Here is a 12,325-nt window from a genome sequence, read left to right on the forward strand (position 1 = left end):
AAAGTTGAATGTTCAGTACTGCTCAACTAAAAAAATTTGTTTTAATGATTCACTAAAATTTTAAAATCTCATATTTTTGTATATTTGTATTTAAGTTTATTAATTTTTGAAGGGCATATTTTGATATTTATTGAGCATATTTGCATGCATTTTTTTTAGTGTTTTTAAGGTCATAAATATCCTAACCCTAGTTGTAATTATAACTGCAGTGCTCTAGTAGGTATAATTAATTAAAACAATTTACAACGACAACAAAGTGACGCGTTTGTTTATTCTGGCATAAAAAATGGTGGACAAAAAGTTCAATACAATAGTTTTATTTAATTTTACTAAGAATGGATAGTCAAAAAGTCAAATCATATATTATTCATCCTGTTTTAAATAACGGGGTTTTGCTGAATATAACCATATACAAAAAAAAGAAACGATGCTTTGATATCTAAATGAATTATCAGGCCACAATTTTCTACCACAAAATATTATCGTTCTGCTATAAGTCCATGCCTGCAGAACGACAAATAACGCATACGCCCCTGTCAATTCTTCAATAGCATGTTAAAACCTCATTTCAACAGGATTATCCTAAAATAAATATCACAAAAAAAATTTAAAAAAACATTACTACTCTATTCGTACACATTGATAAAAATCTGAAAACTAATGGCATTATAGTTAGGTATAAGAAAAAATGTACACGCAATCAAGTACAAGTTTACAAAATCTAACCAAAAGAGCACCTCATGTACACAATTGAATTTCCATTGTCGTTGTTGACATTTTAGGTGTAACCCAACTAACCTCATACGTCCTGGCACTGTAAATAATCAAAGATACTCGCATAGTCATAATTTCCAAATTTTGAAAAAATATTCATATCATAAGTTTACAATAGGTGTGTACAGATTCTTTATTTATAGAAATCTGCATAAGAAGCATGATTATTATTATATTTCTTTATGTTTAAAATGCTTCTATCTTAAAAATTATAGATACCTATTGTATATCTTACGTTTAATAATTATTATTGGCGTTAATGACATCTCATAATATACAGTACACATAGCCCATATAGATACCTACAATACTAACAAAATATATTAAAACTATAAAGGGTTAGTTTCTAAGAATATTGATTTCAATGAAATCATATTAAATATCTTAAAATTAGGCATTATTGACACATTTTTTAATACTATCTATTTATATTATGTTTATTTTTATACTATAAATTATAATATGTGTACTTTAGCTATAACTAATAACAAGTAAACAGAAAATTAAAATATTTTGTACTTCTTTAAGATGTATAACTTATAATTATTAGTAAATCTACAAAATATTATGTGAATGTATTTATATAATATTGTTTGTAAAGTGAACAATATTGATTAGGTAGGTAGTAAAAAAGAAATAATAATACACGTCAAATTCGTAGTATAACAAAAATGCTGTCGTAAAATGTTAACTTAAAATTATTTATTAAATTTAAATAACTATTTTCAACTATCTATTATAGTGCACTTACATTAATAACTGTAAATTGTTTAATGTGCACTTGAGCATAATAATTTTTCCTCGATTTACAACCTAATTTATATTTTACCTAGTAAAAATGTAAAACGTATAGGTAATCATTTAAATACAATTTAAAAGAACTGGTTATTATGTTTATGAATTATGTGTATGGAACTTTAAAAATTATACAAATATTAATATACCTATAACTATAAAAATGCAAATACTATTATAGTGTTCGTAAATTTGTAATTACTGATCAGAATTAGTAGAAGTGTCTTTTTTAAATTTATCTTCATTATCATTAGCGGTGGCACACTGAAGTCCTCTCGAATAACCCATTTGGAATGCTTTCCTCTCCAATCCTTTGGCTAACCCTTCTTGATACGCTCTTTCTTCGATTTTTTTGAGGTAATTCAACAATCCACCCACTCCGGATGCGGATGGTTGAATGCTTGATGTAATCGTTTCCGATATCCTTGGATTAAATTTTGTTTTAAATTTTCTATTGTTATAGATTTTTGACGGTCTATCGTTTTTAGTTGACAAAATGTCATCAACACAAAACCTCTTAAAGTGCAAAACCAATTCTGACCTAAGTGTATGAGGACACATATCTATAGGAACTATACGAAGTGGAAGAAATGGATCGGAATCTATTGGCTTTTGCCAATATCTGACTACCGAGGAAAAATCTAGCAAATTTTTCAAAGGCAATTTGTGATTAGAACAAACGTAAATTAAATTTATAGCTTCTTTAAATTTACGAAGAGTCCTGACCAATCCGGTACCTTTTTAAAAAACAACGTACATTTAGCGTTATAATTTTTAATTATTAATATTCTTAGTAATATTAATATGGTCTAAAATATTTATTTTACTTACTGACTCCAGTTAAAGGCGGATCCATTATCACAGTAACGTTACACCCTCTAAGTTTGTTAAGAACGGAGTCTAAAATATCTTCCGTCCTACCAGCTATGAATTCGCAGTTGACTATTCCATTTATTTCAGCATTTCTTTTTGCATCCAATATATTTGCCTTTATTAGCTCGATGCCCACGACTTGTTTACATTTCTATATAATTAAAAATACAAAATATAATAGTTCTAAGTCCATTTCACTAATTACATAGATACGACGTGATAAATGATAATATTTTATTTAACTAATGCTACAATTTGTTATAGTAAATAATTTTTTATACAAATAAATGTTAATACTTGTGTCCCAAAATGTTGTAGTTGATGCATCATTAACAGACAAATCAAAATATGATGTGATACATACATGTAAATTTATAGATTATGTATCATATCTTACACTGTTATGAATTATTTTACGATAAAAATAAATTATTAATATGGCCGAAAAAAAAAACAATTATTTGTTGAAAATCAAAAAGGGAAAAAGTAGGCAACCACTCTACTATATTCAATTGTTACGTGGGCGTCCATTGATTCAATTTAAGGGGGGGAGGCAAATATGTCAAAAAAGTATCAAAATATCAACTAAATAAACGATTACTAGTCGTATACCTATTCGTTAATACGACTATATTATATATTATGTATTTTTTTTAATTTCAAATCCCTATAGTGATAACGAAAAAAATAATTTGTATGCTCTATAAGTACCTAATTAAATAATTATCTATAATGGTAATACTTATTATAAGATCATATTATTTTTCGGGGGGGGGGGGGGAAGAGCCCCGTCTTGTCACCCCTTCCACCCTATTAGGCGCCCATGATTGTATATAAGTGTCTTAAATTTGAATTCAATGATAAATTATTATTCATTATACATACAAAAACCGATTCTAAGGAGAGATGATTTGTCAGCCTCTATACTACTATTTTCCAACTACCTACTATATTTTATAATATGGATTAGGGAATTTATATTGCTATTAAAATAATTTAAATTATTATTTATAATACGGTAAATGAAGTTAATTTTTGTCAAAAACATTATTTTTATAGTATTATTAATAATTGGTTATTTTAATTATATAGGTATAATATATTTATATCGTATAGATGTTATTGTTATTAACTTATAAGTCAATACAATAGAACGGTGCAATGAACAGGTTCGATGCATAAACAGGTGCAATAGCTTAAAATAAATCTAAATGCTTTATTAATGTCATTGTTTATAATATAAAATAATATACGTAAAATACTTAAGTCCCCAAAAATAATATTATTAAATTAATTAAGTAAAAATAACTTAAACCGTAATTCTTCGATTAAATATCTAATTTTGTTAATAATTTCTGTACCATTTCATAAGTATAGTATCTACTGTTATTTATTTATTCATTTTTTTTTTTGTTGTTCTATTGTGTGCAACACTTGTTACATTTCGTTTGAAATATTTCAAGTTTCAACGATTAAAACTTTTTTAAGTAACAACAAAAAAACTAAAATCGTTTGATGAAAAGTCGTTAATTTACACTTTAAGATAAAAGCATTTTTACTGCTCCGAAAGGTAATGACAGAAAAAAAAAAATAAAAAAAAATACACACTGTTATAAAATCAATAGGTACATTCATTGTTCCATTCAAAATCTAAAATATAGATAAATAATAAATAAATTGATTAATAGTTTTTGATTTATTGCTGTGTTACTGTTATTAGCTAAATGTGTTTGTTTTTTTGATAATACGTTAAAAACACTGACTTAATTATATTATTTATAAGAAAATATAGTAGAACCCACATGGAATTTTAATTTGATATTCATTAAGAAAATGTTTGAAATTATCATTTATTTGGGACTTATAAATAGTATAATGCAACTTTTAAATATTTTAATCTTTATATAGGTAATGTACTTAAGTACCTATACGTATAACTATAAAATAATAAGAAATTAAATACGAATCACATGAATCCTAAAAGTCTTGACACTGAATATAATATGCTTAAATTACTCACCTATAATCTAAAGTAAGACAAATGAGTTAATCAAAAATTCATAATTTACCTTGGCTAATGTAAGAGCTAAGCATCCAGACCCACAGAACAAATCCAAAACTGTAGTATTTTCGTTCACATCGGCAAGATCAGCAACCACTTTACATAATTCTTCGGCACCTAAACTGTTCAAACGAAAATATGTGGCTGGAGATATTTCTAACGATAAGTTTAATAGCTTTTCTACAATGTACTTTTGTCCCCACAATAATTCAGCTTCAATTGTGGTACTGATACAATCAGCCAAGGCCCTACATACATAAAATTATACATATATATTATATATAAATTACATATTTTATAACGATCAACGTTGAGAACAAATTTTCAAATGTCATTAAATTACAATACTTAAAAAGCGTCATAAAGCACAATACAGGAACATTTGTATTTTGTATATGAGTAATACACAGTAAATAAGTCTAAACTCACTTTTCTCCGTGGACTTGAAAATATAATGATACTACGTTTTCGGTTATGTTATTTTTAGACCATTCTAATATTGAACATTTAATATTAGATAATTGATCGTTGTCCAGTAGATGGTGGTTGATAACTATCGACACCATGACTTCTCCGTCTTCGTTCATACGAATTATCATATTGCGCCATATTCTCCAATCTTGAGAATTATTTTTTACGAAATCCTCGAATTTCTAAATTAATTACAATCTAATGTGAGAACACTATCACGTCTACAAACGATAAGTACTTGTATAATTGTTGGTTGTATATAGTAAAATAAATGTTACGCCGTTAAACACAGTAAGTGATTGATTTAGAAAATTGAAAGAAATCTTTCGATAAATTACTATATGTATATACTAATAAATTATCAGTACTAATGAATCTTAACATATTATTTGAACTTTAAAATAGGTAACCGAAAGCGGATATAATTATATATATAATATATATATATATATATCTGTTCGATTATTATTGTACATAATCGCAGTTCGTAAATTAAATAATAATGTTAAGGAAAAAATGTTCAATACAATATTTTATTTTGTCAATATTATTATTATTGCTACACTACCTTCGCTAACGTGATCATTGGCATCGGCAAATTTCTTAGACAATCCGGTGGACCGACATAGTGGATTCCGTCCATCGAATCTTTCACTCTCAGCCCGACGGCCACTGAATCGCTGTCGGGATTAATTCCTGTATACATTTTAAACCCAGTCCAGTGGGTATTACTGTATAATACAAACCCATTCCTTTGGGCTATAAATCGCGGGCTGCAGCTACAGTGTCCTGTCGGTCTGTTATATACAAAGACCGACTTCATAATAATAACATTTATCAGACGCTCCCCATTATTTTACTATGCGTCTGTAGACCTCTTTGCGCGCGTTTAATCAAACAGTTTTTACTCACCCACGCTCCACTCGCATTTGTTCCGGTATCGGTCGATTTTTTTCGACGGTATTATCGGCGACAGTTCGAACGCGAGATCGCTTTTCAGCTGCCGTTTGCGCATCGCACACCATTCCGCGAGCGGTGGTTGCTTGCGTTGAATTATCGTCCCAAACCGTTGAAACAATATTCTCGCTTCTTCACTCTTTTTCCTCAACTGTTTCGAACCCAATCGCCAATTAGTAACACGAAAACCGTTGTAACCGTATACACGAAATTAATTAAATTAAATGTTCATTAGGTGTGGATTATTAGATAATAGTGTCATGCACGAGGTAATAAGTGCAATAGTACATGGCGATTATACAATAAAATATTTTTAACTTTAAAGAACGAGATTAAATACATATAAATATTGAATATACAGAGTGATTCATCGATTACGCTCATCCCCTATTTATTTTAAAATCCAATAGTTGTACTCAAAATCTGATTTTCAAAATTTTTAATCACACTCAAAAACTGTATTTTTAAATTTTCAAGACGTTTTGTACTGCTTAGGACTTAGGAGTGTAATGATAAGATTTAAACTCCTGTTTTTAAACCCACCTTTACTACTTAAATTATTAAGGATAATTAAAAGTCCATTATAATAGATTAGGTAGTTATGGAGAATGTACGAAAAAATGATTTAAAAATTTGAAAATTTTAGTAAATAATGTATCAACATTAATCCAACTACAATAAAATATATTCAGTAAATCTAATACTAAATATGCTTTATATTTTTGTGAAACTATTATTAAGGATTATTATCCTTAGTAAAAACTTTTTAATAATTATTTGCTAAATAATTTACAATAGAAAAGATGATTCACATTTAAAAATAGAAGTTCGTATCATCACGCAGCAAACAAAGCATTCGTTAACTAGGTAATATAAAAAATTCAAAAATTTCTAAATATGATCTTCAAGTATATTACAAAGTATATTCAAAAATTCCTAAAACCAACGGGAGTATGCATACTTGGTGAATCACTCTGTATAATGAATATATCATTATTATATCACTGTGTTATATTTTAAAATAATTATAAGCTGTAGTTATATAAATAGTTATAAACTTGTATTAATAATCGTATTTGTAATTTGTACTCACTTGTTCTTCGTATTCAATACTATGATAAGGAATTGTAGACATCAATACTTGTTCACCAAGTGGAATATCGAGTCTTGGTTTTTTAGCTACATGGTTCCCTTCGACGTGTGTTGAATTCAAATTGTTTTTAGGCGTGTCGGCTGTAACTAACTATATAAAAAATAATAAATATGTATCGATTTCCTAAATTTATAATCAAAAGTTTTGATGGAACACTAACCGTACTGATTAAAGAACGTCCTTTCCAGTTATATTTTTTTAATAATTTTAAGGCAACCGCTTGTTCGGATTCGGTTGGAAACGTGAGATACAGCCATGCGTTACCTTTTTTACTGTATCTCGCGTGTATGCAATTTAATCTCAACTCCTCATTGATCATTTTCAAAAATTCTTGTAACAATGGATCCTATAATAATAATACATTTTTCCATAATATTACACTTTTTATAAGTGAAATATTCAAAGTAATGAAAAATGTATATCTATTTTTTAAAGAAATTACATTACAGCATAAATATTTACGACTTAATAATGTAGATTATACTTAAAATAAATCGTTTACTATAATCATAATAAGAATATATTTTTTAGTGAATCAAGCTCGATATCTCATTTTTAATACGGCAAAAATTACCTGTCACTTTTTTATTAAAACTAACAATCCATAACTATAATGCTTATATTATTTTGCTAAAGTCTTAATATTGTTATACTTATTAAAGCAATTGATTATCTATCTAATTTAAAAATGATAGGTATATATAATTTTAAGTGTGATGATATTTGTTTCACTTAATTTGACTTTAAATCAAGCCATATTTTAGAGTAACGTTTTGGTAATAGTTTCAATGTTAATAATTGTCTTTGTGCATACAAATCAATATATAGTATAAGTGATAGATCTTTTATAGTTAATATTCTACAGAAATGGATCTTATACTTGTTTATTGTGTGGAACAGTAAAATACAGTTGGATACTTAAATATGTTTAGAAGTTGCAACATTGTTCCTGATGTTTATAAATAATCGAAATTGTATGATAAGATCGAAATGATCTTGATACCTTCTGATAGTTGTAAATATTTTTGCTTACTGTGCTTTTTTTATGAAAAAACTAAAATGTTTAAATATCTACACAATATTCACTTCAGACCCTATCTTAAGAACCATTGGGCTATTGGTTTATAATATGCGCATTTATTAAAATCAAAGTCTTAAATTCATAGTATATATTAAAAAAAAATTAATTAAAAACAGTAATTTTTTTATTATTATTATTATAGTTGGTACTTATTTTATATATTTTTTTAAATAGTCATATATACCTGCGTAAATTTATGTTAAAACTAAAATACCTGTCACCTAAATATTAAAGTAGTTATATCCTATTCAATAAGTATTATAAAATTAAATGTTATTGTTTTTAGTCTTGATATTAATTACGAATTAAATATAAGTACATGTCAATACTTACATTATACGTGTAAAAAGATGTGTAATATATAATATAAAAAAGTGAAATTTCATTTTAATAATATTATATACATACCTATTACCTATATATATATATATTATATAAACATGAATATTTTACAATTATAACATTAGTAAAAATAATTACTAAACGTTTATCAAAATGGGCCATTTATAAAGTAATAAATTATTATTTTTTAATTAATTTTACAATAATTCATTAAGATATCATTAATCATGGAAGTTTTCTCGTTTTTAATCACTTTATCATAATCATTCCAATGCAATAATACTTATTAAATATAAAATACTTATCCATTATTTTGTATAGTAAGTAAAATAAAATATAAATTACTTACCAATAATGAATAAAACCTTGGGAGACCGCTAACTTTTATTTTATACCGTAGTTTTTCGGAATTCACGGGTGTTGCGACATTCATTTTTAATTTTTTAATTACTTTTTATGAACTAAGCGCTTAAGGTACAATGCACAAGTATATCGTTTACTATTTCCGTCAGTAATGTTCCATGTATCGCAACTGAATGATTAATAAATTATATCATAGCTTTGTTGGAATAATAGACTCTATGACCCCTGTACTGATAAATACAAAACAAAAAATGTTTAATAAGAAAGATAAGATTGAGATGTTTAGGTAGCTAATTTTGTTAATAAATTCTTATTTAAAATAAAATCGAATTATGAAAAATTTCATGAAAACGTTATGAAAAACATAAATGCAATACATACAAGTGTCTAACTTTTTATGAAATAAACAAACGCTTAACAAATAAACAGCCTTGATCTTAGATTTAACGTTTTGCGTATGGGAAATAAATTAAAACTGCACTAGAATATTTATTTGTTTACTATAGAAATTGTAATTGAATTATATATATATATATATATAATTAGTATAAATGCGTTTATTGTTTAAATAATCAACAGTTTTTTGAAATGAAAAAACTTTTTACCCTTTTTGTAATAGGATTAGAACCCTACATTCCAAACAATTGTTAATTGTTAATAAATAAAAAAATATTTTATTAATAAATGAACAATTTTATTTTAATTAATTGTGTCATCTAAAAAAAATCAAAACGTATTGAGTTTGTAATCATTTATAGTTTATTTAAATATTCTATATTTTTTAGTTCATCATAAAACTAAATAATTTATTGAGATATAAAAGGAACCATATTCCAATAAACAATAATAGCAGGGTCTAGAAGTAAAATATTTACCTTTTTAATATCATTTAAATTAAACCGTTATAAATTAATTTGTATGTAAATTTATAAATTTTGTGATTTCAAGATTTGATTTAAGTCCAAAAAATGGTAATGTATAACATTTTAAGACAAATGAATGACTCAGTACTTTTTAAAGTAATATATTTGTAAAAATTAACTAAATTTTAATATTTCAAAAATTCTAGAAGTATATAAATTTGTGTCAGCGTTAGTATGTACAACGTGTAAGATTAAGTATTATTCTTTAAGAATATATTTATCAATTTATTCAATTTTTTAATAACAAAACAAAATTGAGTTAGTTTATTTTATACAAAAATTGGTTTTAATTCTATTAAAAACCACAGTTAAAATAAGTACATTCCTCAAATCGATTAAAAATGAATTCAAGAAAATACAATAGACATAAAATATTTAAAACAAAGACTATGTGTATATTATCTTTAATCATATTTATTATTAATAATTTTATAACACTATTATATTATTATATATTATAGCCATACAGGATTTATAGTAAAATTGTTTCTCATAAATATTATGTAGTTAGAATAATTAAAAGTGAAATGTATTTTAATAATATGGTAGACAAATAAACGTGGAACCTTAATTGTTGCTCTAAATATTATCAAAGGTCAAAAAGTGCTTTCTGTGTAGCTTTTATTTATTTATGAAGCTAAAATTAAAATGTGTTATGTAATATATTATATAAATCTTATAATTTAAATTCTACAATATCGTCAATAACCAAAAGGTAACTCACAAAAGTTAATTTGTGGTAATATTATGTTATCTGGTAGATACCGAAAATATTAAGTCATATAAAATATATAAAATTTTAGATACCTATTTGCCTATTTCTTTATTGTCAATATAATATTGCGTTGAAAATGTATTATAGTGTGTAAATTTAATAATAATATTAAGTAGAGTATTAAATACACAAATTAATTAAGTTGCTTAAAATATTTATATTCTTATTTTTATCAAATATTAGTTTCTAAAAGCTTTAATCGGATTTAAACTTAAATAATGAAGTTTCGTGTTTTCGTAGCCACTCATCAACATCGTTTAAATCCCTTAATTTAGCATTCTTCCTTTTAAAACGCTTAAACTATTATAATACCGTAAAAGTTTTAATGAGGCATACATTAACATACAGTATACCTAATTATTACAGCGAGTAAGATAAATATATTAACCAATTATTTTTAAACCAAAAACACATAATTTTACAGTTTTAATTTATTAGGATAATGATCGTGTAATTGTAAGTAATTAATTTTTTTGGAAATATTAATAATTGGAATACAAGTAATACAACAGTTTCATAGAATCTAATAGTATAAGTGAAGCCATGATTTAACTCTGTTTATCAATAATTTCTAATGCAAATTTTGCTATATACTGAAATGTTAGAGGAAACGTGTTTTTATTTTAAATTAGCATTATATATTAGTGCTATAAAAAGTTTTATTGTTGTGAAATAATTCATGATAGAATTGAGTATGACAGTATTAGCTATTAAATATGAAATGTACCTACTGTTTTTAATTTTTTGACAGGTGTACTTCGTACTGAATGTATATATCATTACACTACCAACTTTTCAATTTAATCTTATATATGTATAAGCTTATGATATTAAAAGTACCAAAATATCTTAACTTTAATATGAGAAATAGGAATATGGAATAAATAATTTTCTAATGTGTTTCATCATACTTAAATAGTACACCTTTGTATTTTATCTAAATGATATGAGGATACCTTTTTATAGAAATATGTGTACTAATAGGCTATTAGTACATTGTATTGTTTCAATGTTTTAATGTTTAGCTAATGTTTAAGCCTAATGCGTTTTTTATTAATAAGCATAGTATTATAGTAGTATCGATGTATGACCTATACGAGGGTCAAAGGTTTTAATACGTATTAATTCAATAACTGATGAGGACATTATTTTGGAATACAAAGAACATATCTTTTTATTTTACATAAACAGTGGTCATAAAACTATCATAAAAAGACAGCAACTGCTTATTAAAATTAAACATACAATTATTTTATTTTAATAATTGATATAATAACTCATAAATCGAGAGATAAATAAATATTTTATATTTACGAGATAAGATTGTATAGCAATAAGTAATAGGTAACTCATAAATGATAACCTATATTAAAAATAGTGTATTTATTCAAATACTATACTGATAAAATTATAAAATACCTACATAAAACAAAAATCATCATATTACACGGATAGGTTTATTCACGTAACCGTTTGTAAGATGGAAAAATTTAATAATGTATACCTACTTGATTAGATAAGAAATAATACAATATACTACATACTTAGTATATATATACATGTACAACATACAAGCATTGTTGATTTATATTATTGCAGATTATTAACATTAAGTATTAATTATAATAATTTTACAAAGTGTTCATACGAAGGGACAACAAGAATATTTTTACTAGTGAAACAAGACAATTATCTAATTTCAATTATTGCATTACCCATGGAGAAAATTTTCCCCCACACAATACAACGCGATTTC

At 25.3% G+C, this 12,325-nt stretch overlaps 1 protein-coding gene across 1 annotated transcript; it reads right to left on the reverse strand.

The window, feature by feature from the left end:
* Window positions 1–1,696: 1,696 nt before the first annotated feature.
* Window positions 1,697–9,029, reverse strand: LOC112603374 (tRNA (uracil(54)-C(5))-methyltransferase homolog). The gene is made up of 9 exons (XM_025351903.1): window positions 8,858–9,029; window positions 7,246–7,431; window positions 7,026–7,175; window positions 5,888–6,083; window positions 5,544–5,671; window positions 4,934–5,157; window positions 4,512–4,752; window positions 2,401–2,593; window positions 1,697–2,306 (listed from the first exon to the last, which is right to left on the reverse strand). The coding sequence occupies exons 1-9, from the start codon at window positions 8,939–8,941 to the stop codon at window positions 1,768–1,770; spliced, it is 1,941 nt and encodes a 646-aa protein (XP_025207688.1). The 5' UTR covers window positions 8,942–9,029; the 3' UTR covers window positions 1,697–1,767.
* Window positions 9,030–12,325: the final 3,296 nt, after the last annotated feature.

Source organism: Melanaphis sacchari, unplaced genomic scaffold, assembly GCF_002803265.2.
Source record: "Melanaphis sacchari strain LSU unplaced genomic scaffold, SCAv2.0 Contig106_pilon_pilon, whole genome shotgun sequence".
In the NCBI taxonomy this organism is placed as follows: domain Eukaryota; kingdom Metazoa; phylum Arthropoda; class Insecta; order Hemiptera; family Aphididae; genus Melanaphis; species Melanaphis sacchari.